At 41.8% G+C, this 27,924-nt stretch overlaps 2 protein-coding genes across 5 annotated transcripts; both read right to left on the bottom strand.

Moving 5' to 3' along the window:
* Positions 1 to 140: 140 nt before the first annotated feature.
* On the bottom strand, positions 141 to 9,932 carry msmo1 (methylsterol monooxygenase 1). The gene is made up of 6 exons (XM_048249510.1): positions 9,880 to 9,932; positions 7,704 to 7,975; positions 6,534 to 6,682; positions 3,201 to 3,327; positions 2,573 to 2,727; positions 141 to 957 (listed from the first exon to the last, which is right to left on the bottom strand). The coding sequence occupies exons 2-6, from the start codon at positions 7,956 to 7,958 to the stop codon at positions 777 to 779; spliced, it is 867 nt and encodes a 288-aa protein (XP_048105467.1). The 5' UTR covers positions 7,959 to 7,975; positions 9,880 to 9,932; the 3' UTR covers positions 141 to 776.
* A 1,008-nt stretch (positions 9,933 to 10,940) lies between these two features.
* Positions 10,941 to 27,919, bottom strand: klhl2 (kelch-like family member 2). Of its 4 annotated transcripts, XM_048247026.1 has the most exons (15): positions 27,343 to 27,919; positions 26,320 to 26,445; positions 24,828 to 24,934; positions 24,613 to 24,734; positions 24,155 to 24,317; positions 23,129 to 23,238; positions 21,701 to 21,817; positions 21,224 to 21,373; positions 20,990 to 21,107; positions 20,611 to 20,808; positions 20,121 to 20,222; positions 15,408 to 15,536; positions 13,310 to 13,450; positions 12,621 to 12,764; positions 10,941 to 12,474 (listed from the first exon to the last, which is right to left on the bottom strand). In XM_048247026.1, the coding sequence occupies exons 1-15, from the start codon at positions 27,411 to 27,413 to the stop codon at positions 12,446 to 12,448; spliced, it is 1,827 nt and encodes a 608-aa protein (XP_048102983.1). In that variant the 5' UTR covers positions 27,414 to 27,919; the 3' UTR covers positions 10,941 to 12,445. The 4 variants fall into 4 exon arrangements, with proteins under 4 accessions (XP_048102983.1, XP_048102974.1, XP_048103004.1 ...); XM_048247017.1 differs by having other exon boundaries at positions 24,613 to 24,934; XM_048247047.1 differs by lacking the exon at positions 24,828 to 24,934.
* Between the last annotated feature and the right edge of the window lie 5 nt (positions 27,920 to 27,924).

The raw sequence follows: 27,924 nt of genomic DNA, 5'->3' as shown, positions 1-27,924 counted from the left end.
GCGTGGGCGTTCAATAATTTGTTTAGTTTTCAGTGTTGATGGTAAAATGTACTGACCAAGACTATATCCAAGTTCTGTACAAATAATGTGACATAAAACTCAAATGATGTATAACATAAATAGGACGCAAACAAAGAAGATTTAAACGGGTTCCAAGTTTTTATTTTCATTTAAAGGCAATAAAACAAAATTAAACTTTTGGGTAGGAAAGTGACCAGTCCACATTCACAAAGTCATGGGTTGGGGTAGGACCTAGGGTACAGGTTTAAACAGGTTGTGGGGCCTACCATTCCCTCTGAAAAATTGAGGCATAACTGAAGTCAAATACAAAAGGCAATGCATGAAAAAAATCTAAACAAATTTAATCAAGGGGGGAAATATGAAACAAAATGAAAAATCAGGTTATTTGTAAAGTGCTCAGAAATCACGCCACTGCAAACTTCTGTGTCCATGCTTCTCAGCAGTAAGCATTTCTGTTTGTTTATTATGAGGTCTGAAGATGGCGTGTGTGTGTTAGGTATGTTAGGATCACACAAATCCATAGATCCGTTAAGCCTCACAATAATAAAAAATGTGCATTTGTGAACCTTCTCTGTTAATATACTCATACACCCACAAAACATATCCATTCACTCACACATACTTGTTTACTCACTCACACACTAACATACTCACACGTCACCCACTCACATAATCGCTCACTCACTCATTCCCTCACTCACTCTCACATTTACTGTGTCATTGTCATCTTCCCCCTCACATCCACTGCCCTGTCCTCACTGTTGTTTCTGTTTCTGCTGATGATTGTGGAACTGGGCATCTGTGCTGAACAGCTTGTCCCACCAGGTGAAGGTGGACCCATAGTTCCCCACAAAGTTCATGTGATGGAAGTCATGGAAACGAGCCCCAGCATAGAATGGAATCAGGTGCAGAGGGTTCAGAGGAATGTCATAACCACTGCAAAGGAACGACATTGTTACAAACAGAACAGAACATGCACACACACACACACACACACATCATGCCTCCACATACATACATGGGGTGAATAATCTGACAATACAAGTTCTAGTGAGTAAATCAATACATACAATAACCAGAATAAAATGAACATATTTATGGCATAGATGTGTAAACTATTTGTACCTATTCGTATCATAAGTGGGGCAAAGTACAAAACTGTCACCATAAGATGGCAGCATGCATTTTTCATGCAGTGAAATATCCATCTACAGTGTAGATGGTAGCGTGGGTCAGGGTTTTTTATGACCCGCAACCGCCCAACACATTTTGGAGATTCAATCCACCCCGCCCAACCAGACAAAATAGCATAAGCAACCCCCCTTCCACACACACACACGCAGGCGTGAATGTGCGCACACTCAAAACTCAAATACATGCCTTAAGTTTTTTTACCTCAGCTCTCCGCAGTGAACTTGCGCAAGCATGACAATATTACTGACTGATCTGACCATCAGATAAGTTTCAATGGTGTAACTGGTCCTGAACAAGAGCTAGGCTACCGAATACCACTTAGAGAAGACACTCAGAAAACACAATCTCAAATTAATAAGATGGTGTAACTGGTCCTGAGCAAGAGGTAGGCTACCGAATACCACTTAGAGAAGACACTCAGAAAACACAATCTCAAATTAATAAGATGGTGTAACTGGTCCTGAGCAAGAGGTAGGCTACCGAATACCACTTAGAGAAGACACTCAGAAAACGCAATCCCAAATTAATAAGACTGGGATCATTTTGGCTGCACAATATTAAACTAAACTTAATTAGCCTACAGGCTAGAGTAAATGCCTATGAAGTGTGGTAACATACGTGGAAAACTCGCTTTATTGTTCTATGAAATATAAGCTCATTTAGGCTATCATCTGGATAATTAGAAACAACTGTTTCATTTTACTGTGTGGACAGGCTTTGTCCCCTCCAATGGAGTATTTTTGTATCCAATCAACTCTGGTGTGCATGTGCATTGATATAGAGACATATAAAAGTATGATTCTATGTAATGACTGTATGATATCTGTACTGTCCCTGTGTATCTGTGTGTGACTGTATTTAGAGATAAGCGGGAATATTATGACTTTGCAGTGTTTCACTGTTCTGCATGGCTGCGTCAGTAGCTATCTGCTCCGGATTGCCAGGTTGCCACTAATCAGAGTCTGATTCAGTGTAGTCCACGTGGGATGGGATGACCAACGCCATCTCCTGTCCGCCTGGAAGGATACTTAAACCCTAACTATTTCCTTGTCTAGTTAGAGCAGCTGATGGGTCTTTAGGTGAAGTCATGCTGTCTCTCCCTTGATGCGCATCATTGTAAATAAACTCAGTTCCTGATGTTTCATACTGTTGGTCTGACTGGGTCTCTATTCATCTGTGGTATCAAAATTACCATCACTAGCGAATTTGACCCGACCCACCTGCAACCCACGATTTTACCTGGAAATCTCATCCACAGCCACCCGATCCGCGGGTCGGCCTGTCATAAGGCTGCCCACGCATCCCTAGTAGATGGCGGTATCCCTCATAAGGCAGAGGAAAAGAAAGAGACATATACCTGTGCACATCAATGGTCTCCAAGAGTCTGAAGGTCACCCAGGCCCAAAGCAGTATCACATGATTGCAGAAGACCATGATGCCAATGAAGAATCCAGCCCCCAGTATCAGAGTCTCCAGAGGGTGAGCATATTCAGCCTGCATTCCAAAGGGAGACTGAACACACACACACACACACACACACACACACACACACACACAAAGAGAGAGAAAGAGACAGAGAGTTAAAATGCTGTGTCACACCTGCCTCATGCTTACGGCTGAATCACAGCCATGGTGATATCTGCTACCAACACCATTCTCACTTGCACCATACTGCTTAAACAATGATCTATGACAAATATGATATAATGAAAAACTTTGCTGTGGTCAGTGCTGCTGAATCAAGAATGGCCATACAGGTAGGTCAAATTCATTTCTAGAAAGAACTGCAGAATAAACAATGTTTTGTTGTCTGTTATTCAGTAATGGGCTTCTTAGTCACATGGATCAGTGTTGTAAATTGTCATTAGTTTATTCAAATGCTATTACTTTGCCACTTCACCTTTACAATTACTTTTGTTTTTGTCTCTCTCTCTCTTTCCCTTTCTCACTGTATGTGTGTGTGAGTGTGTGTGTTTCTTACTCACAGTAAACTCATGGTGGACCTTATGGATGTATTTGTAGATTCTGCGATGATGCAAAGCTCGGTGGAGGAAGTAATGCCAGGTGTCTTCAATCACAGCACAGCCAAAACACTGGGCCAGGAGGAGCGGCCTGAGTTGAAAAGGACACAAGTGTTATTAGCTTCAGGAGTCACTCACAAATCTCACAAATCACAATTATTAGCTTCAGGAGTCACTTAAGGCCTCTTTGTTCAGAGCAGCAGTGAGCAGTTAAGGTTTAAATCTAGTGAGGTCACTTGCAAACAGCACTGCCAACGGTGAGTGCCCAGACCCTACATTTTCATGTGGATCTGGCTTGTCAGGCTAGCGGTTTGGTTCAAGGAATTCATACTAAAACATTACGTATGTGCAAAACTGGGAAGTAGCGTACTCACAAAACAATCTGATGTATGAAACTGTGCATACGCAGCATTCCACACAGCTTTTCTTTGCACATCCCAATTAATGTGAAATGAAGCGCACATGCACACCACTCCACTCCACCCTCTCTCCACCCTCTCTCCACACTCATTTTAATATCCTAAAAGGCCACTCAAGAGACCACAGACCTCCGCAAAGACAAAATGGCCTATCCCACAATATTAATAAGAATGAAAAATAAGTTGTGGATCCATCTGTATCTGAACCTGCTCCAAAATGTAATAATTAAAAATCAGCATATTAAAAAAAAGCGAATGCGAGGTGAAAGTGCTCTTATTCGACGATCTGGCAAGAATCTTACGTCTTTATGATCTGCTATTAGGGTCAGAGACCGTAGCAGATGTATTGGTCAGTCTGCCAGTAGGTGACCGGGTTTGCATAACGGGTTTGATGGGCATTTGGACTATCAAAAAATAACTGCATTAATTAAAAAGTAATCAAATCAATCGTGTCCAAGTAAGAGACCACGCATCGCGCACCCGAAGTACAAAGTTGATCTAGGCCACATTGCCACAACATTGCGATATCCCAATAATTTGCACACAAGTGTGACAACAATAAAACGAATGCTTACTCGAGTAAAGTCAAAGTGTGCAGTCAATTACACTAAGGGAAATAGCTACAACTCGCGCTTATTAGTCAGGCTATAGCCTAACATTGATGATGTTTGGATGAACACTTGGAAGATCCTGTTCCATAGGCTACTGCCATTTCTCAAAGGAAAACCCTGTTGACAAAAAATTCCCTGTGGTAAGTAGCCTGCTTTAACCCATAAAAGCCTAATTATTTCTAAAAAAATGAAAACTATCGGAAATATGAAGGGAAAAACATCCCAGCAAATGGCGACCCCATTCATCGCAGATTTCGGCGTTGTCTCCAAATAGCCTTCACATTCCTATAATTCTTGATATCCTCTTATAGGGCTACAGTTGTCATTATGCTGTATTGCGCAGTGTTTGCACATGTTGCATGCACAGTTATTTATAAACCTGGGCCTGTAACTCAAACTGTTATCATTTTCAATAACCCACATTTCACAATATACTGTGCAAATAAAGGCCTAGTCTCGTGATCAATAGGCTAATGTTGCGCTGCATTGCCTTAAGTGTCGCCAAATGACAATACACATCGGAAATGTGCGTACACGGGATATTGTTGCCGTGGAGACACCTGGGAGAAACGCACTCTCACTTTCATTTCACTCCTGATACATCTGACCGTGAGCATGAAAGACATGAAACATTTTTGTGCGTACGCAAGTTTTGTACATGAGGCCGCTGTACACTGCCTTTGTAACCGTAAAAACTGACATTCAGCATAGACTTTCATGTAGCCTACAATAGCAGTAGGCCTACAAAACAAATCAAAACAAATAGAAAACTAGAATTAAATAAGGTTCTAAATGACAAGTCAATTTGTCTCCTCCTCCCAACCACTGTCACTATTGAGGTTTCTGTAAATGAGTTTGCGCACTCTCGCACTCTAGGTGTCACATCACATGTGCGTCTCATCTCACTCTAGATGACACATGTGTGTCTCATCTCACTCTAGGTGTCACATGTGCGTCTCATCTTACTCTAGGTGTCACATCACATGTGTGTCTCATCTCACTCTAGGTGACACATGTGCGTCTCATCTCACTCTAGGTGACACATGTGCGTCTCATCTCACTCTAGGTGTCACATCACATGTGCGTCTCATCTCACTCTAGGTGACACATGTGCGTCTCATCTCACTCTAGGGGACACATGTGCGTCTCATCTCACTCTAGGTGACACATGTGTCTCATCTCACTCTAGGTGTCACATGTGCATCTCATCTCACTCTAGGTGACACATGTGCATCTCATCATACTCTAGGTGTCACATCACATGTGCGTCTCATCTCACTCTAGGTGTCACATGTGCTGCCTCATCTCTAGGTTTCACATCACATGTGCGTCTCATCTCACTCTAGGTGTCACATCACATGTGCGTCTCATCTCACTCTAGGTGTCACATGTGCGTCTCATCTCACTCTAGGTGTCACATCACATGTGCGTCTCATCTCACTCTAGGTGTCACATGTGCGTCTCATCTCACTCTAGGGGACACATGTGCGTCTCATCTCACTCTAGGGGACACATGTGTGTCTCATCTCACTCTAGGTGTCACATGTGCATCTCATCTCACTCTAGGTGACACATGTGCATCTCATCATACTCTAGGTGTCACATCACATGTGCGTCTCATCTCACTCTAGGTGTCACATGTGCGTCTCATCTCACTCTAGGTTTCACATCACATGTGCGTCTCATCTCACTCTAGGTGTCACATCACATGTGCGTCTCATCTCACTCTAGGTGTCACATGTGCGTCTCATCTCACTCTAGGTGTCACATCACGTGTGCGTCTCATCTCACTCTAGGTGTCACATGTGCATCTCATCTCACTCTAGGTGTCACATGTGCGTCTCATCTCACTCTAGGTGACACATCACATGTGCATCTCATCTCACTCTAGGTGTCACATCACATGATGAGCGCCTCATCTCACTCTAGGTGACACAGGTGCGCCCCATCTCCGTTGCGTTGCTGCTGCAGTGTGTTTGTTCACACAGGAGTGTCTCTGGTGCACACTGCTACTATCTTTCTACAAAATTGCCCTTTGATAGTGGCCATAATATACAATGAGCGACATTCATGTGCTATAGTGAAAACCAGAAAGTTGACCAGTTATTACCAGAAAGCAGCCACATCAGAAACCACAAGCCAGTGGTACCACTACTGACTGCTGATAAAAGATTTATACCTTTGTGTGTGTGTGTGTGTGTGTGTGTGTGTGTGTGTGTGTGTGTGTGTGTGTGTGTGTGTGTGTGTGTGTGTGTGCGCGCTCTCACCAACGGGGCATTGTGTCCCAGTCATAAGGGATGTTGAAGAACTCAGTGAAGTAATAGGTTCCACAGATCAGAGGCAGCTGGATGCAGAAGTGATTGAAGAGCAGCATTTTGAAACACCTCCACTGTTTCTCCCATGTCTCGGGCTTATCCTACACACACACACACACACACACGCATGCACGCACACAAACAGATCAATTTTCCCCTCATTTTCATTGCTTATTTTATTAGGCTATTGATTAAATTGATATTGTTGTTTATTATTACTATTCTCCTTATTATATTGGACCAACATTCTAATCTGTTCCCTGTTCAATTTTAAATATTATGTTGTTTTGTATTTGTGTGTCGCTTTGGACAAAGGCGTCTGCCAAATCCATAACCATAACCATAACCATAAAAGAGCCATGTCATCTGCAGGTTGTCAAGCTATACACTCCTAAAAAGCCCCTGTATTAAGGATGACACAGCGAGCAGATTCAGCAGCACATTATCTCTATGTCCATTCAAGTCCAGAAGGTCCAGAATGCCATTGTGTGTGATTATTTCTGGTGTACAAATGTTTAGGCTGAACTGTCACTTTATTATATATATATATACACATTACAGTATTATACTGCAGGGGTTCCCAAACTTTTCCACAACAAGGCCCCCCAAATACCATTAGGTTCTGGCCCAGGACCCCCTTATTAAACCCATCGACAATACTACGGCAAATGTAAAAATACATTAAGCTAATCCTAATAATTATTTTAGCCACAAGCACTTCACGATGGAGCATACAGTGCGTAAAAAATGTATTTGGGGCTTTCTGCTATATGAGAGCTATCACGACTATTATTCCCAGTCATTATCATGGAAAATAAAATGTTCAGATATGCGTCACATTATTAAAATGGCATTGTATAACAACCCTCATAGTAATAGGTAAATTTTTCAAATGTATTTATTTGTTGCTTTTGTTTTTCCCTCCAACTTGCTGAGGCCCCCCTGGCACCCTCTCGCGGCCCCCACTTTGAAAACCACTGTTATATTGTATTCTATGGTGTTCAGAATCTGAATCAGGATCAGCTATCGGCTGAGTCCTTTCACAAATACAAAGAATTTGGTTTTGAGGCGTAGACGGGAGACAGGGGGCCTGATTGGTCCTGTGCATGCAGCGCTGCTTACCGCCTGAATCTTGTACTTCTGCATGAAGGGGAGGAACTGGAAGAGGAAGCCAGGCAGGCAGAAGAAGAAATAGATGAATTCATGCACAACCAGTGAGCCCCAGGTAGCAATCTGGAACTTGGTGTAGCTCTGCAGCATGTGGTTCCATGCTTGCTGCAGTGGCTGTTGCAGGGGATTCTCTGGCAGAACTGAATCAACATAGTCCACTGCCAGGAGAGCAGAGGAGAGGACCGTCACACTTCCATTCACATCCATGACTGAGGAACATGAACCTAGAGGACAGAGGCGGAGTTAATGTTCACTCAAAACACACTGATCTTTCAGGTGCACATGCAAACCAATATTCTGGCCAAACAGCATGCTCAGTGTATTCTGAGATCCAATAATATAGGCTAGAATAGTTCAACAATGGTGATCTGAGAGCATTTGGCATCCACTAATAAAGCCAGGTGGGGCTCTACACTGTACTCTAGAAGTTGTAAATCAACTAAGCTTAGGCCTACTCACTCATTCATGTACAACCCCAAATCAGAAATAGTTGGGACGTTGAGTAAAATGCAAATAAAAATAGTACGTGATAATCTGCAAATCTCATAAACTCATATTTAGCTGCAAAAAGGACAAAACATATCAAATGTTGAAAAGGACATCTTTGACTATTTCATGGAAAATGTATTGTTCATTTTGAATTTGGATTAAATTTTGGTTACACTTTAACATGAAATTGTGAAGTATTTGGGGATTTCATCATCTATAGTTCATAATATCATTAAAATATTCAGAGACTCCAGAGAAATCTTTGCAAACAAGGGAGCGATCTGATAAACAATATTGGATGGCCGTGGTCTTTTGGACCCGAGATGGCAATGCATTAAAACTAGACCTACTGTAAAGAAAATCATTAGATGGGCTCACGAAAACTTCTGATAACCATTGTCTATGGGCACAGGTTGATACCCAAATTCAGAAATGCTTTAAAGTCTACCATACAACAGGCAAATACAGAAACACAGAAATACCACTGTCTTATCTGCCTGAGCTTCTTTAAAATGGACTGAGGTAAAGTGGAAAAAGGTCCTGTGGTTTGACCAATCAAAATTTGCAATTATTTTTGGAAATCATGGACTCATCTGGGCTAAAGAGGAGAGGGCCTATCCAAGTATCCAACCTATCCAAGTATCCAACATCTGTGACAGTGTGGAAGTGTATTAGTGCCTACAGCAAGGGCATCTTGCACATCTGGCAAGGCACAATCAATTCTGCGATGATGTATACAGGTTTTGAGCAAATACTGCCAACCAGGCAATGTCTTTTACAGGGAAGGCCTGGAATATTTCAGGAAAACAATGCCAAAATGAATTCTGCATATATTTAAACAGTATAGTTCCATAGAAGAGTCCAGGTGCTAAAGTAGCATGTCTGCAGTCCAGAACTGTCAAATTAGGTGCATTATGGAATGAAAAACATGATTAAGAATACCCCATACTGCGACCAGAGACACTCCCGTGTGAGCAACTGAAATCCTATATCGGGCAGGAATGCACAACATTTCATTCTCAAAACTATAGCAACTGGTCTCCTCAGTTCCTAAACATTTACAAAATTAGGTTAAATGTAAAGCAGAACAGTGGTAAAAATGCCCGTCCCAACTTTTTAAAAACATGTTGCTGGCATCGACTTCAAAATTAACATATATTTTCCATGAAATAGTGAAACATTAGATATGTTGTAGGCCTATGTCCTTTTTGCAACTAAATATGTTTTTACGAGATTTGTATAATATCACATTCTGATTTTATTTGCATTTTACACAACGTCCCAACTTTTGGGGTTGTATAAGGCTAGCCTATTATGTGAACACCTGAATCCGGTAGACTCACATTGAATAGGCAATTTGGATTCTTGTAACGGACTGCTGTGTTTGGTTAAAATTAACACATTAATTGCATTATTATAATAAGGTTAAATCAATAATTAAGATGGAAAGTGTTGTCCTGGACTACCAATAACTTCCTACATTCCTTTATTCTTTCGCTAATAGAAAACGTTCGTTCTGCAAAAGCCATAATTCCGCACAGAAAGTAGCCTACACGCTTAGGGCTATACGACAGCCGACAGACATCATTATCCAAATCCGTATTCACCATAATAATGTCCAAAGGAAAAATGTACTTACCGGTAGCCTGTTCACCACAGCAGTTTCACCTACCTGAAAACAACAGATGCAGGGCGATTAATGAGGAATAACTTCCAGGCAAGAGATTGGACGAGGTGGGAGGAGACATGCGTCACGGAACGAAGACAGCAAGTCGATTGGAGAGCTGTATGGAGTGATGATAGTGAGACGGTGAGTTGCTGGAGCAACAGCCAATCAGGAATAAGTTTATCTTTCATAACCTGCGCAGTCTGCTACGATAGAGCAATGCAGAGAAAGACCATGGTGTGGTTTAGGCGGGCTTTAGAGTATGCTGGAGGTGTGTCTTGCACTGTAGCCTGACGCTTTTCTGTGCCTTTCCCAACCTTAACTGACATAATGGGCTTGTATCAACTATTTAACTAGGCTAAAATAGGACATAGGCACTTAAGCACTATGGCTTTAATGTATTAATTCATGATTCATTATGAATTAAAATGGATTAATTTGGTCTAAGTGTATGTCGTTTTCACACAAATTAACCTCTTAAAGTCTTGAATAACATTTTCCAAGCCCAACAAAACATGTTTATACAATCAGATTTTAAGTAACTGTAAACAACAACATCAAGAGGTCACGTGAAAATCCTTATATTTACACTGCAAAAGTTTGGGGTCATATATAAATGTCCTTGTTTTCATCATTAATGTTGTAAAATACTGAAAGAAATGGCTGATCTTTAATGCAATATCTACATTGCCCATTATTAGCAACTATTAATCCAACGTTCCAAAGGCACATTCTGTTTACTAATCTGATATCATTTTAAAAGACTAACTGAGAAATAGTGGAGAACCTATTTACAATTATGTAAGCACATAATGTAATCTGAAAACTGCCGCCCTGATTAAAAAAAACAATGCAACTAATTTCAGCTGGTATTCTGTGGTATTCTATGGAGTGGAATGGAAATTTCTAAGTGACTCCAAACTTCTGAACCGTAGTCTGAAAAGTACATCCACAATACCCTCCACCTTCAATTAGGCCTTTAGGTAAACTAAATGCAATTAATATTCATATTAATGATCTCATCCAAAAATTAGTTTTAATGTCTCAATTGCACAGACTGGTCTGTTTACCAGAAGCGTATTTATTAATATTATTTTAAAAAGAAAATCAAGTTATGAAACAATTCAAAAAGCAGAACACAAACATTCCTTTATACACTAACACACAATTGCAAGTTATATTATCATACCAATTATCATAAAAAATACAAATCAATGATAGATAAATAGATAAATAGACAAGAAAGAAATAGGGCAATAAAGAAAGAAAGACATTAATAGAAGTTTGGTCATTTTTAGCAGAGGTGGCATATACTTCACATCACATTCATAATTTCACTGATTTTACAGCAGCATTAAAACAAGTAGGAATGAAATTACACAAACACACAGTGTAGGACCATGCAGATGCCTCTCCTATCCAGGACAACTGGAGGTATCCCATAGTTACCGCATGCGCCAAACACATTTGCATTTTTAAAACACCAATGGAGCGTCAGCACAGGCGCAGGGAGGGGGGGGGGGCATACTCATAAACAGCTAACAGAGCATAGGCTAGGACATTCTGCATTATGGCCTGCTAGGACAGTCATGTTTGGCAAACGAACTCTGGAAATGTGCTGGCCTGTTTCATTCCCCTTCACTAGTGGTTATTTTTAATCAGAGGCAAACACAACAGCAACACAGAAATGTTACATCATGTATACATCAGTGTCCAGTGGTGTCCTGCCTATTTAACGGTTGTGTCAGTTAAATACAGAATCTGACTGGTGCAAATGTTATCCGGCTCGATTACACGTTATATTACACACGCATCATATATCAGCGTTGAGTAAAATGACCTTCACGTCCATCGATCTTGCACAAAAAAGATGACCAAAGACCACAGACTAGGGTCTCTACGGTCTTGAGGCTCAGTGTGCTCAGGTGACAGTTCATCTGCAATTAGGAAAATGTTCAACAACCAACAGAGTCCTGTCCTGTCAGAACTCCTTCTTTAGTGCTCCTCCTGCTAAGTGCAATAATCCTCATCAACACTCCCAGAACAGAGAGAGAGAATAGAGAGAACAGAACAGAGAGAGAGAGAGAGAGAATAGAGAGAACAGAACAGAACAGAGAGAATAGAGAGAACAGAACAGAACAGAGAGAGAGAGAGAGAGAGAGAGAATAGAGAGAACAGAACAGAACAGAGAGAGAGAATAGAGAACAGAACAGAGAGAAGTAGCAAGTTTAAGAGAGAAATGAAAGACATAGCATAACAGATAGCAACTGGAAATAAATAAAGGAAAAGGTGAGAAGAATAGAAACAGGATTACTGACAAGGTAAAAAAAAACATTTGAACATGGGGATATGTTGAAGCAGAAAAAGAATAAGATAGAAGGAGAGAGACGGGAGGGAGAGAGAGAGAGAGAGAGAGAGAGAGAGAGAAGTCATCTCTGCACAGCCTTCTGTTGAAGCAGCTCCCAGAGGAAGTTACAGCCCCCAAGTGAACCTCAGCCAAACTGAGTGAGTACAGTACCAGCAGCACACGTCAGCTGCTTCACAAGGGCTTATCGATCACCGACACACCTAAAGCACAAACAGCACACGCACACACACACACACACACACACACAGGGGATATAGATATGTGATAAGTATTTTAATCTGAACAAAAATTCTTAATCCCACCTTCCCCTGGCTGTCTATACGGTATAAGTCTGTCCCTCTCTCACCAGCATAGCTGCGTCCAGTGCTCATGCCGGTGGGCAGCAGGGTCCATTTGTCAGTGCTGGGGTTGTAAAACTCCACAGAGGCCAGGTTACACGAGCCATCATCTCCGCCCACCACGTACAGCACATTATTCACAGCACACACTCCTGAACACACACACAGTCAAGAGATTAGAAAGACACTGTACACTTTCATTGAGCCAAGTAGCAAGTGAACTGAACTGGTACAATATCTGGTTAAGAAACTCTAAGCCAGTGTTTCTCAAACTTTTTCAGACCAAGGACCACTTAACTAATAAAAAGAAACTCACGGACCACTTAGCTAAAGATTAGACCTACTTCAACAGTACACAATAGGCCTACTCACTGAACCACCACCTTGCTTATTGTCTTTGCACCTTGCTTATTGTGTCAGAAGATTAATATGATTTAAACTGGCATATCTTACATAGACAGTGTTGCAGAACTGTTTAGATTTACATACAAGTTGGTTCAATATGGCAAACAACTCATCTATATTATATTTTACCACGTCTGCCCGCGGACCACTTGGGATAGCTTGAGGACCACCAGTGGTCCCCGGACCACACTTTGAGAAACACTGCTCTAAGCCACTGTAAGTGTGTATGTCTAAGCCACTGTGTGTGTGTATGTCTAAGCCACTGTGTGTGTGTCACAAGTGTGTATCTTACCTGCGTTCCTGCGGCACATGTTCATGTCTGCCACCTGTTTCCAGATGTTGTTGGCAGGGTCATACACCTCACAGCTCTTACGCACCAGTGGCCCGTCATGTCCACCAACTGCATACAGTAAACCCTTCAACACGCCCACACCTGCACACACATACACACACACTCATATGCAGTATGCAGACACACCGCTCATGTATAGTATAGTATATATACTTTTTTGATCCCGTGAGGGAAATTTGGTCTCTGCATTTAACCCAATCGGTGAATTAGTGAAACACAAACAGCACACAGTGAACACACAGTGAGGTGAAGCACACACTAATCCCGGCGCAGTGAGCTGCCTGCTTCAACGGCAGCGCTCAGGGAGCAGTGAGGGGTTAGGTGCCTTGCTTCAACTTCACTTCAACCGCGGCCCACTGGTCGGGGCTCGAACCGGCAACCCTCCGGTTACAAGTCCAGAGTGGTAACTAGTGGGCCACAGCTGCCCTAATGTATGCAGACACACCGCTCATGTATGCTGTTCTGACATTCATATACAGTATGCAGACACACTGCTCATGTATGCAGACACACCACTCATGTATGCAGACACACCACTCATGTATGCAGACACACCACTCATGTGTGCTGTTCTGTGTTTGTTTAAATAAAGTGAGAGAGACAGCAGATCTGTCTTGGGAGTTTGTGAATATGGGCCCTATTTTAACGATCTGAAACGCACGGTCTAAAAGTTTAAATAGTCCAAAATCCAGTCCAGTATCTTGATGGCGTAAAAAGCTTGCCAGGCATTGTTCAAAAGGGTTGTTCTTATGTTTCTTAATCAGTTATGGGTGAGTTATGGGTGTGTTTTGGGCGTAACATTCAATGAGAGTGACATCTGTCATTCCCTTTAAGAGCAAGGAGTGCAACATCAAACAGCGTGCTGGTATTTTAACAGTCAGTGCATCTGAAGGAATCTGCCTGTATGCAACACCAGAATTGATAGCAACAATTTTAGGGTTAAAATTATTAGTTTTAGTTAGCCATGTGGCCCCTCTTGGTATTAAACACAGACACTCTCCCCTCCCCCAATGAAATGCTAATGTACTGGTTCCAAGGGCTATCAGATCCACAAGACAAAGGATGTTACCTTGCTATACTGAATCCATACGTCATGAAATGTAAGAATGCTTGGAACGTTCTATAAGTGATATTTCTGATGTATAGGATATTTCTCCTCATGCTGATTCAGATAAGAATGCATAGGTGTAAAGTAGGTGTGTGTAGGCGTGTCTGATGCCATCTGGAGAACCAATCACGTGTGCTTGTTTTGCCGCCAAATCCTTTCTTTGTTTAACCCATACAAAAGTGACTAACTTGCATTGTTTGTTAGAAGAAGAACTAGAACTAGAAGATGGAGTACGGAAGAAGAGAGGTTGATCCAGCAGAGGCCATGGCCTACATAGATCATAGACCATTTTCTACCCTCTCTGCTTGTAACAGATCAAACCTGATTCCTGAAGTTTTGCCAGTCTAAGTTAATATTAAGTAATTATTCACCACAATTACTTTCACACTAAACCTTGCTCCACTAAAACGTGTGACTAGCAGAGTATAGCTTACATGCTCCTGCACTCGCCTCTTATTTGAACTCTTATAACAACTGTGGTCTCATAGGCAATGACAACACAGGTTTATGTGTAGCTATTTACTTTCATTATTGACTGACAAGGGGTTGCAATGGAAAAAAGCAACAATAATTGCATCCCACTGAGTGCCTGGACCTGGATTTTGTTCCAATTCTTTTTTGATGAACTTTCCCCAATAATGTTTGAATGACTGAATACAAAAATACAAAGGTATTCCTCCTGCAGATGAGTCATTTCCTGGGACTTGTTGCTAAGGGCTGCTTACATATCGTAAGGTTTTTCTTGGTCAGTGATTTTTAGTGGGGTTAAGATAGCAATTTTTGGATCATGTGCCTGACCACACCTATTTTTTAATTGGCACGCCCGTGGGCACAATGTTCCATTGAACTGGAGAGAAAAAAGACAGACAGAGAAATAGATAGATAGGGAGACAGAGAGAGAGAGATAGACAGGGAGACAGAGAGTGCTACCTGCGCCACTGCGGCGAGTGCCCATCTCTGCCATGTATGTCCACTCATTAGTGTTTGGGTTGTAGGCCTCTACAGTACTCAGGCATTGGCGCGTTGCTCCATCATAACCTCCAATAGCATACAGGATTCCTGCCAAAACACAACGTTTGCACATTCAAGTATAAAACATAAATAAATAGACAGGTGGACAGACATTGAAGGTGGCAATGGTAAAAGTAGCAGAGGTGGCATATATATATATATATAATATATGTGTATATGTATATATGTGTATGTAATGCATATATATATATATACACACATATACACATATATACATATATACATATATTATATATATATATATATATATATATATATATATATATATATATATATATATATATATATATATATATATATATATATATATATATATACATATATACACACACACACATACATGCACACTACTATATATATATATATATATATATATATATACACATACATATATATATATATATATATATATATATATATATATATATATATATATATATATATATATATATATATATATATATATATATATATATATATATATATATATATATATATATATACACATATATATATATATATATATATATATATATATATATATATATATATATATATATACATGCATACTATATATATATATATATATATATTACACATATACACACTACTATATTTTACAGCAGCATTAAAACAAGCTGGAATGAAATGACACAAGCACGCAGTGTAGGCCCATGCAGATGCATGGTGGAGAACACCAACTACCAAAATAAGAGCTGCTGTCAGCTGCAAGTCACAACTCTTTGACAGGGACGGACAAACACTTGGGGCTGTATTTTGGGCTCCAGCGCATGGCGTAAAGCTCGTTATTCACCCGCGCAAAGCTTAATTCGCTATTTTGCACGTTTATTTTTTAAACATTGCGCCCAGGGGTGTGGCAATTAACAACCTAGGGAGGGGACTAGCGCGTTGTCTAAAAATCGCTATCATACACCACCTAAACCTGGTCAGAAGTCAATGGCGAGTTGTTCAAATGCTATTTTAAGAGCGCATGTCACCAGTCATATTGGCAGGTGCACACACCATCCTTCTATCATTCATAAACGCACACCAGCGCACGTCCATGCAAAGCATTACAAATTGCACGATTACAATGGGAAACATAATTAGAATAAAGATATTACGAAATACTGTACATCTCATGATGAGTAGTTATTCACCATCATTTGCAAATTGGTAATGACGGTTAAAAGTGATTAGGGGAGAGGCGAGAGACACGTATGGAGCACAGCTGAAGACGCACTGTCACGAGATATAAGCAACTCCTCTGCAGGATAAATGTTGTTTTATTCAGTCATTTGAGCAATATTAGGGTAGGGTAAGTGTTTGCTTTTTCCATCCTATGTTTTCGATGGTAACCCATTGTCAGTCAATAGTGAAAGTAACTGCATATCTGTCTTCGTTGACTGACACCTTGGTGAAGTTAGTTTCACTTTGCCAATGAGTTCAAATAATAGACGAGTGCAAATGCGTGAAGGCTATGCTAGGTTTTAGTAATGCATGGTTTAAGAATGACTATTTCATACGGTCTCGCAAGCAGCCTCCTTCAAATGCGCCTTTGAATGCCAAAATACCGATGCATTTATTTGACATATCGCGCGTTGCGCCGTTAAAGGGAATGACAGAGGTCATTCTCATTGGTTTAAAATGATGTTACGCCCCAAACACACCCATATGACTGATTAAAAGACCTAGGAACACCTTGTTACGCCATGCGCTCCACTTTTGATAACAAAACCCCTCCCAATGTGAACTGGACATCCTACTAAATTTGAATAGACTTTTGACGAGTGACGATGCACTTTAGAATGTCATGATAGGGCCCTTGGTATTTAAATCCCCCCCTGGACCAGACACAAAACAGCACACTCTCACAACTGGTGTGCACCTAATAGAAACATGGACATACGAGTCATGGAAAACATTAAAGTACAAGGCCTACAAGATCTGTTTGGTACTTTTTGATAAAAAAAAGTAAGTATTTTATTTATATAGCACATTTTTCATGCACAACTCAAAGTGCTCCACATACAAGACATTGACACACAAGACAAAAGATGGCGGACGGAGCTACGTAGTCGCCAGCGTACCCGTGACAACAAGAAATACAACAAACAAATTAACAAATAATAAAAAGTAAAACATAAAAAATAAAACAAAAAAAAAAGAAACTGATAGAAAAAATCCATGTTAAACTAGTCCAATTGGTTGCATCAGTCTATTGCGATGAGAGATGCATCCGGAGCGAAGGGAGGTGTTGTGTGGTGAAGCGGGTAACTATGTAGGCGACCATCGCCACCACAGCAAAACGCAATACAAATAAAATAAAAACAAAATCTAAGAACACTACGGACCAGGGGCCGTATTCACAAAGAATTGTAGGGCTACAAGTAGCTCCTAACTGGCGAATTAAGGAGCAACTCCTAATAATAATGGGCGTGTCACTCCTAACTTTAGGACTCCTAATTTTTTTCACTAAAAGTAATTCACAAAGCATTTTGTCTGGGACAGCCTTAAAAGAAGTCGAGAGGACTCCTAACTCACTAAGACCTATTCACAAACCCTTTTTGTGGCATTTCACGTTGCGATGTTTTGAAATGCGTATGCAGCTAGGAGCTTCCAATCGCGAGGGAACAATTTTGCATTGTAGGCATAAAAGGGATGCAATAACGCCACCAACAACCAAAACTACTCATTGTCAACATTTAAATTAAATGTAACGTTTCATTGTAAATCAAATTGAAATGTTCTCTTTGCATATGTAGGCATAGGCTATGGTGACAGGTTTATGTTGCAAAGATACTGCATCAATCCGCATGTTTCATTAGGCTACTAGGCTATTTGTTTTGCCTTACTCTTTATTCATTTAGGCTAGACCTTTTTATTCAGTTATTAATCATCTTCCGTCCTTCGCACTACTTGTGTAGTGCACCTATTCTCAGACCTGTCACCTGTCACTCATCATCATAAGGGAGGTGTTTGGAATCATTCAGCCAATCAAGGTGATCACTTCAGTCAAGCTCGTGCATGAGTAATGACGTCATCCATAGCAACGAAGACTCACTCTTAGTTTAGAAGTTGTCATTTTTCCTTACTAAGAGTAGGTCTGAAATAACCTGACTCTCGCCAGATGAATTTCGTTCCGCCTAGCTCCACTCATCCATCTGGGATCGATCCATTGGAGTGGTGCTTCAGAAGGCTGGGCCTTATTAAAAAATCCTTGCATAAGATTGGATAAGCCACTTGTCCGTCATCTATTGACGTGCTACTTCAACCACTCACATCGAAGCCAACCCGTGACACTGAGAACGGTCTCCCAGTCGCTTCTACGCTACGTCACATCTATGAAACTCCCGCCCTGCGTCCTGATTGGCTCTACCATACAATCTCGTGCTGAAATCACTCTCAACGGAACCGATCCCAGATGGATGTGAGTGGAGCTAGGCGGAACGAAATTCATCTGGCGAGAGAGTCAGGTTAGGTCTGAAAGGCTTTGTGAATAACTTTTAAGAGAAAACTCCTAGCTAAAATCTTTTAGAGCGATTTAGGAGTACTCCTAGTGGTAAGATAAAAGGCCTTGTGAATACGGCCCCAGATGTACTAACGCTTTTGCACCCACTTTAGGCGTATTTGTTTCGTAATGTCTGCATAAAAGTCATGGCAAGGTATGTACAAACAGGCCGCACTGAGGTAAAAGCGCAGACTGCCTGTCGCAGGAGATGAAAATGGCAAATTGCGCGTTTCCGTGTCATGCATATGCATTCATATGGAGGGTCAAGGGGAAAGTGGGAGTTTAGCGTAAAGAGATGAGAGGGGAAGCGTAAAGAGTGCCTAATTATGTATTCCGAAGTATGTACAAAAACTGCCCGCGAAAGCGCACATCTATTCTGCTCCTAAATATTTCCGCCTTGTAAAAGCAGGTGTTAATCCAAATTGCGGCTAAATGCGTCAATAAGAAAACCTTTCAAAGACAACAGAATCGCTATTTAGACCACCAGTTTTGCGTCTTTGTACTACATCAAAAGCAACCTTAACTTTCGTTGGCCTTTCGAATGTCTTACTTTCACTTTCACGTCATCCACTTAAACTTTCCTACTTGCTAGATTTGACCAATCTTCCATAGCCTACATGCACAAGTAGTTTGAGTAGAACTACTGATCGTCATTATCTCCCTGCTTGTTGACATCTTCTGTTGACATCTCATGTATTGTATTATTTCATGATCGCTAAACGTTTGATTCTTTTTAATATTGTCATCAGTTAACTTCATTCAACTGTGCTTGTATGTAGGCTATGCCGTTCAGTTGTGGACGTACGTAACTGCGGTAGGGGGCGGAGAAAGGCGCAGATTACCCGATGAAGTGAAAGTTTGATAAATACCACGAACACTTGGGTATCACAGCGTTCGCCATCTGTGGTTTGTCCATGGCGCTGATAACGCCATGTTCGCAAATGTACGTACATCTGGCCCTATATCCATGAACTTTAACTTCACTAAACTTAACTAAAGTATTGCACCTGGCAAACATTTTAGTGATTCCACTAAAAGACCACTGTGTGTGTGTGTGTGTGTGTGTGTGTATGTGTGTGTGTGTGTGTGTACACTCATACCTCCAACGACTCCCACGCCAACACTGCTCCTGCGTGTGTTCATGGGCTGGATGTGGAACCACTCATTGGCTTTAGCATTATAGGCCTCAACAGTGGCCAAACCTGTGGAAGGCAGCAGCATAAACCATCAGCACCGCCACCATCAGCAGCAGCACTTGTCACCACAGTCTTTCTCTCTATAAATGCTGGGAATGCTGAATGTGTGAGTAATAATAATAAATAATATTACATTTTATTTATAATGCACTTTTCATCATACAGAAGATCTCAAAGTGCTACAGGTTAAAAACACACAAAAAATGTGAGCAGTTTGAGGAAAAAGAAAAAAAGAAAAGGTTTTAAAAAACCATCTAAAGGGGACCAAAATCTTTGCTAAAAAGAAATGTCTTAAGACCTTTTAAAGTCTTAGTTAGAGTAAAGTACATCATTTAGACTCTAAACGCCTTCTCAGCTCCTATGGCTATGAATGTGTATATTATAATTTGTGTACCTGTGCTTCCATCAAACCCCCCAACAGCATACAGTAGGCCGTTGAGCACTGCTGCCCCTAGTGTTGAGCGGCGGTCCTGCATGCTGCTGACACAGCACCACTCATCCTTCACTGGGTCATACGAGTCCACGGTGCGCACCCGCAGAGAGCCATTAAAGCCCCCCACAGCATACACCATGCCCCCCATATACACCACCCCTACACACACACACACACACACACGGTGAGAGAGAGAGAGCGAGAGAAAAGAAAGACATTTGAGATGAAGGAGTGCAGTCTTGCCTGTGGATAGCCATTTCAGACTTAGTTCCCTTCCAAATCTGTTTGTGTGTGTGTGTGTGTGTGTGTGTGTGTGTGTGTGTGTGTGTGTGTTGTTCACCTGCTCGACATCTTCTGGATGGAAGCTCAGCCACCTGGTACCAGCGATCCTCTTCAAAGTCATAACACTCCACACTGCGAATGGCTTTAGGAGCCTGCCCCCCCACCACCACCATCACCTATAAAACCCACACACACACACACACACACACACACACACAGATATATTCATCTAGAGAACACAACATAGTCCCATCATAGGAACCCAAAGATGCAGCAGTGCACTCAGACACACCTTGGGGTAGCTGACCGGTGTCCTCATGCGAGTTCTAATGGTCTTCATCATGGATCTCTGGTCTGCTGGCAACAGGTGGTACTTCATGGCCTCAATCAGGTAGTCTTTACATGCGCTGCTGTTCTTAACAAGGCTCTCCTCCTCCACTCTCTGCAATGCAGTCCAAACACAAATGCACACAAGGGTTCATGTGGGGCCTTTAAGACGCTACACATACGTATTTGGCCACTTTGGGGCCACCTCATATGGCTGTGGTGTAATGTGGATGCACTGATAGAAAGTCATGTTTGTGATAATTCAGATTATAATAGGCATTTTGTTTTATTAAAACAATTTTGGCAGATTATGCATGTAAAGTTTTTCCAATTTTCAATGAATTGGGCTGATAATTCCACAGACAATAATATTGCAGACAGAAGAGCTGTAGAGTATGTCTAATCACTGATATTTCTTGTTGGATTTATGCCCAAAACTTACCTGCACCAGGTACTCTTTAGAGAGCAGTGGCAGCCGAACATGTTCCATCAGATGAGCCATGTGCTCTTGCCTAACATCCTTATCGTGAGTCACCCAAGCTATGACAGCCTCAAACACCTATTTTCACACACACACACACACAGCAAGAGTGAGAGAGAGGTAGCGAGAGAGAGAGAGAGAGAGATTCTTCAATTTGTGTATGAATCAGCATTTAATGTATCAGAGTTATAAGAACAGGAACATTAAAATCCAATTTAATATAATGGCTTAAAAATGTCATCAACTCGCACACAAACAAGATACACAAACAAAAATGTCTGCGAAGAAAAAAGATCAACAAACAAACAAATGCTACAGGGACAATTCTTAACACTACCTAAAAAAACGGGCTGCCGGTTGTCATAGCAACACTTTCCCAAGTCCTTCACAGCGATAGTAACCTGGCTGTTGCCTTGACAACAATTAAATTACTGTGTTACTGTAACAACAGTTCTGACCAGTCTGGATTATGAGAGGTCAAGAGCTGCCAATATGTGCATGCTCAATGTACCCCAGAACTTGCATATACACCCAGGACAGTTGGAGCTGCTGTCCATATGTGTTTCATTGCAGAACCAATGACAGCTACATCGCACAAACAATACACCTTGCACATGCACAGACAAGTTCCAAAACCTAAAAGCAGACAAGCCTGACAGGGCTCAGATACCAAACATCAACAACATGTGACTCATGCAAGCCTGTCATGGTTGGCCTGCATGTGAGCTGTTGATGTGAGCAGTGCATGGTAAGCTGTTGATGAGAGCAGTGCATGGTGAGCTGTTGATGTGAACAGTGCATGGTGAGCTGTTGATGTGAACAGTGCATGGTGAGCTGTTGATGTGAGCAGTGCATGGTTGGCCTGCATGTGAGCTGTTGATATGAGCAGTGGATGGTGAGCTGTTGATGTGAGCAGTGCATGGTGAGCTGTTGATGTGAGCAGTGCATGGTGAGCTGTTGATGTGAGCAGTGCATGGTTGGCCTGCATGGTGAGCTGTTGATGTGAGCAGTGCATGGTGAGCTGTTGATGTGAGCAGTGCATGGTTGGCCTGCATGTGAGCTATTGATGTGAGCAGTGCATGGTGAGCTGTTGATGTGAGCAGTGCATGGTTGGCCTGCATGTGAGCTATTGATGTGAGCAGTGCATGGTGAGCTGTTGATGTGAGCAGTGCATGGTTGGCCTGCATGATGAGCTGTTGATGTGAGCAGTGCATGGTGAGCTGTTGATGTGAGCAGTGCATGGTTGGCCTGTATGTGAGCTATTGATGTGAGCAGTGCATGGTGAGCTGTTGATGTGAGCAGTGCATGGTGAGCTGTTGATGTGAGCTGTTGATGTGAGCAGTGCATGGTAAGCTGTTGATGTGAGCAGTGCATGGTGAGTGCTGGTACCTTCTCCTCAGAGGGAATGGTGAGTTTATCGCTGGCGATGAGACTGCACACCTGGTCCATCCCCAGGTTAAGAAACTCCTCACAGTGAACTACCTCAGAGAAATGCTGTTCTGTAGGCACAGGAAGACAGATTTCAAAAGTCAGGCATTGGGCTTGACTGGTTTTACTGAAGAAAGAGTGGGGAATGGAAGACTTAGATCCACAAAACAATAACTTTGTTTCTGTTTAGCTTCTGTCAACAAGACTAAACACAGGAGAAGCAGAAGAATGAAAACATGGAAGAATTGGTTGTTTCTATGGAAACTCTGGGGGATAACTGCCTCTACTAGAGTAAGAAAAGAAAAGAAGGTCAAAACTCACAGGTCACGGCCAATAGAAGAAACACATTCATAACTATTACTGGTACTATACACACAGAGTCTCTCTCAGTCTATGGCAGTGGTTCTTAACAGGACTGGCTTTGGGACCCACAATTTCCCATGTTCATTAAGTCGCGACCCATGTATTTTTTTACCCATATCAAGTGAATATAGTAAACTACATGGGTGACAGGGGGGCTTTGTTATGTGGCATTTTCCCTCATGTGCCAGCAAGTCAGTGAACACCACACACTCGGGTTTCTGTCCCATTTTGTCTCAATTTAAGTGAATTCATATCCTACTTCAAATATTTAGGGTCGTAGCCTACTTGCATTGACTGACATACAAATAAAGTCTATTAAAATAAAGGTCCAATATTAGATCTGATAAGGTAGCTTTTTAAATGGCTGATTTATTTATTTATTTTAACCACAAGCTCCACGACCCACCCAGAACAGTTCCGCGACCCACCAGTTAAGAAACACCTCTGCTTACACATATAGAATTGCATATGTCCACTTTCTTCCTTATGTTCCCTTCATCTTTCCTTCTCCCATTCTGTGTGACACACACACACACACACACACACACACACACACACACACACACACACACACACACACACACACACACACACACACACACACACACACACACACACACCTACCGGCGTATGTGTTGGCCTGTGTGAGCAGATCAGCGCAGGCGTGTAGATCAGCGAAGGCCCTGATGCCCAGGCAGTTGGTCGGGTGGAGCTGTGAGCTCAGGAACTCACCGCACGCTTTCTTCACATCAGACAACTGCAGCAGGCCAGCAGCCGGCAACAGCACCTGCACAGGAGGAACAGCAAGTGAACACAGCTCACTATGGCAACAGCACAGAAGGAACAGCAAGTGAACACAGCTCACTATGGCAACACTAACAGCAAGTGAACACAGCTCACTATGGCAACACTACCGGGAAAAGAAACACAGCTCACTAGGCAACACTACCGGGAAAAGAAACACAGCTCACTAGGCAACACTACCGGGAAAAGAAACACAGCTCACTAGGCAACACTACCGGGAAAAGAAACATACAGGAGAGTTTGCAAACTGTCTGCGTGTGTCATGCGTGATGGTGCACCTGTACATTCTCCTCTGTGACCTGGATCTCTGCGGTGTAAACATAGTCTATGAGCATGCCCAACGTCCAGCCATCCATCTCCTTAATGCGCACACGCTTCTGCTTGCTCTCGCTCATCTCTCCTGAAACACACAAGCACAACCCTGGAGCATGTGCGCATCCGTAGTCATAGTGTGGCCACGGTGTGGTCCGAGCAGAGGACAGCGGTGTCTGACCTGTGAACATGGCATGGAAGTATGGACTCCCAGCAGCCAGCACCACCCTGTGAGCAGAGATTTCCACGTCCTCAGCCACTATCACCACATCACACAGGAGGTTCTGACTACAAGTAGGAGACAACAACCACAGAGGGGGGGGGTTAGAACCGACAGACAGATCACACTGGCAGTATTTCTGGAGGAGACCAATAAAGCACTCCAATGTTAATGTTTACCATCGCCCACTCATCACATGTCGTGTGTACATATTTTTATTTACCATCATGGTGGAAAATGGTTAACGGATTTACAGAGCAAAGATATTGCTTGTGTAACCAAATGGCCAATATTACTAAAATCACTGATTTATTATTAATTGTTTAGTTTTAACTCCAAATGCCATTTCCAGGAGCAATACCTTTAGTACTACTGATTTGTTCTGTTCATGTTAGCTTGTCCTAGGGTTACACATTACTAGAATTCCTTAAATTCTTGGTTAAAAAAAGGACAAAAAACAGGTTACTCCAAAAAACCTCTGAGTCTATTGAGTCTATGTTGCAAAAACAAAAGCCATTTTATAAAGGAGACTACCAAGAGACTGGGCAAGAAACTGCATCTCCACAGGACTAGAACAGAAGCAGTGGGACGCAGGTGCGTCCATGTCTCAGAGGAGAAATAGGCTACGCTAGACCCTGCACTATGACAAACAGGTCATCAGCTCCTTCCTCAAATACCACAAGCCAAATATCAGTGTTGTATGTGGCACTTATGAGGTGATTCTGGGATGCTGGCCTTGGGCAGAGAGTGCAATGATAACCCATGGATGGAACTGTGACATACTAACAGGGTAAAATTAGCAAAGGTCTGCAGACACTGAATTGTGAATGACTTAAAAAGTTTTAAAACTATGACATAGTTTGGAGTGTTTGGATCAAGGATACTGGAAAATTGTCTGATGTATGGGTGGGGGACATGCAAAGACATGGGGTTCCTTTGGCTTTAGTAATATGGACATTTTTGTTGAATACAAGGAACAATAAAGAAAAAGTAAACTATATTTTACATCTTAACCAATGTACATACCTTGATTAGTCCAATATTCTGAAGCATGCTTCTACTTCATGCAAAAATCAACTTGGTGAAAAAGCAGGAAGCCAGTTGTGCAGTTGATGCTAGCCCAATCACAAGATTATAAGGCTAAAACCCAACACATTTGCTACAGAATACTGTCAAACTTACAGATAGAATGTGAAAGAGTTTGCAAAAGTAAAATAGTAAAATAATAATAAGTAAAACAGGATAATAACTTCATTAACATTTTATTAATAGAACAGTTATAAGAAATGGTGATTATCTCAATCTGAAAGTTTCTACATATAGACTATAATTGCTGGTTAATTTACATGGGAAATATGAAAAGTAAAAGCATGGCATTTTGTGGGTCATTTTCATGTGTAACTTCTGTGTTTGTGTTTCTTTATATGCGAGTCAGGGGTGGGGGGTTGTGTACCTGCGAAGTTCATTCATAACACGAAAGGCTTTTTTCATGTGGCGTGGGTTTATGGTGATAGGGCACTGTTTCTCTGAGAGGTCATCCTTCAGCTCCTGGGGTTTGTGTGCACATAGCTTGGTGCATCTGTGAAACATACACATCAGTTGACAAACTTGTAGCCTACATACACTACTGACATTTCTGACTGAGTGTGGATTTCAAAAACTGTCAAAGCAGCACCCCAACCTGTGGTACACAGGTTTACTTTGTGATAAACTTGTTTAAAAATGGTTTATCATCGCAATCAATAACTTTCACCCTTGGTGTTCTCATAGCAATGTTGGTCATAACCCCTAAGTTTTTTGGGGGTCATGTGGAATGAGCAGAGAAGGGATGGATGTGTGAGATATAGGTTTTTGTTTAGTAGCCTCTTTGTTTCCATTGGGTTGCCTAATCAAGTTAAGAGTTCCATGAGGCATATGGCTGCATGTAGGCTAATGGACATTCAAAATAAAGCTACGGGGGTTTAGAAATATTTTATCCTTCTATCGAATAACAACTAATTATGACCTATGCCTGTCTTGGAAATGGCTGGCATTTAGGCTGGCTTTGTGCATGCGACAGTGTGTTAATTGCTAATAGCGTTCAGTTACACAGCGCATTCATCCCTGCCACATTCAGGAGTATTTTCGATGGTTGTCAGTGAGACAGCATGTAAGATGTGGTCATGGATATACAGTTCCCCCACCTCCACCCACACCCACGTAAATTAGCATCGCACAAGTGTGTCACATTATCCCATACAAATATCCATAACATGAACAATCTTATAATTGGCCTGATAAGTGTGCGTATGTGTGGGGGGGAGAGGTAGAGAGAGACACAGAGAGAAACAGAAAGAGAGAGACACACAGAGAGAAAGAGAGAGAGAGAGAGAGAGAGAGAAAGAAAGAAAGAGAAAGAGAGAGAGAGAGAGAGAGAAAGAAAGAGAAAAGAGAGAGAGAGAGAGAGAGAGAGAGAGAGAGAGAGAGAGAGACTTACATTGGATGAATCTCCATTGTATTGTTTCTCTTCAGGCCGTGGACACTGATCGCATTGGCTTGCACCACCATTCCATCGCTTTTCCTACAAACTGAATACCTGATCCGTAATGCTGTGGCGATGAAACGGGCTCCGGTCCATCACATATAGTCGCTTTACCAACCGCACAGACAGTCGCACAGCTGCGGCATACACGAAGCCTTCGGTTAAAACACAGCTAGCCGCTTCTTTCTCTGGGTTAAAATACTTGACAGTCTCTGTTCTATGATCAGATTGTACCTAAAGCTTGTATGCCAGGTGTTTGGTGCAGCACCGAGCTAGGTTACTTGTTATTTTTCCTTCAGTGATTGAAATGCAAAAACAAGGATATGTGCGCAAAGACGGCTCCCCGGTGGCGAAAGGAGGCGTGAGGAGAAAGCAGTAGCTCCCTCTGCTTGTGGAAGACTTTCACATAGAGCAGGGTACGACATCCAAACACTCACCCGTCGAGAAAACAATCACAGACGCGTGTAGACACACCCTACATCCCTTTCTTTCTCACCCGTATCTCTCTAATTAATTAACTATATAAACTAAGCGAAA

The sequence above is a fragment of the Alosa alosa genome, chromosome 1 (genome assembly GCF_017589495.1).
Source record: "Alosa alosa isolate M-15738 ecotype Scorff River chromosome 1, AALO_Geno_1.1, whole genome shotgun sequence".
NCBI lineage: Eukaryota > Metazoa > Chordata > Actinopteri > Clupeiformes > Clupeidae > Alosa > Alosa alosa.
This window is presented reverse-complemented; position numbering and strand designations above follow the sequence as displayed.

Coding starts and splice junctions, on each gene's coding strand:
- klhl2 (XM_048247017.1), bottom strand. CDS start 27,413: ATGGTGGTGCAAGCCAATGCGATCAGTGTCCACGGCCTGAAGAGAAAC. Junction 23,239..24,154: donor ACAGGCCAACACATACGCCG/GTAGGTGTGTGT, acceptor CTGTGCCTACAG/AACAGCATTTCTCTGAGGTA. Junction 20,809..20,989: donor ATCCAGAAGATGTCGAGCAG/GTGAACAACACA, acceptor GTGTGTGTGTAG/GGGTGGTGTATATGGGGGGC.
- msmo1 (XM_048249510.1), bottom strand. CDS start 7,958: ATGGATGTGAATGGAAGTGTGACGGTCCTCTCCTCTGCTCTCCTGGCA. Junction 3,328..6,533: donor TGGGACACAATGCCCCGTTG/GTGAGAGCGCGC, acceptor TTTTCAACTCAG/GCCGCTCCTCCTGGCCCAGT. Junction 958..2,572: donor GAGACCATTGATGTGCACAG/GTATATGTCTCT, acceptor GTTCCTTTGCAG/TGGTTATGACATTCCTCTGA.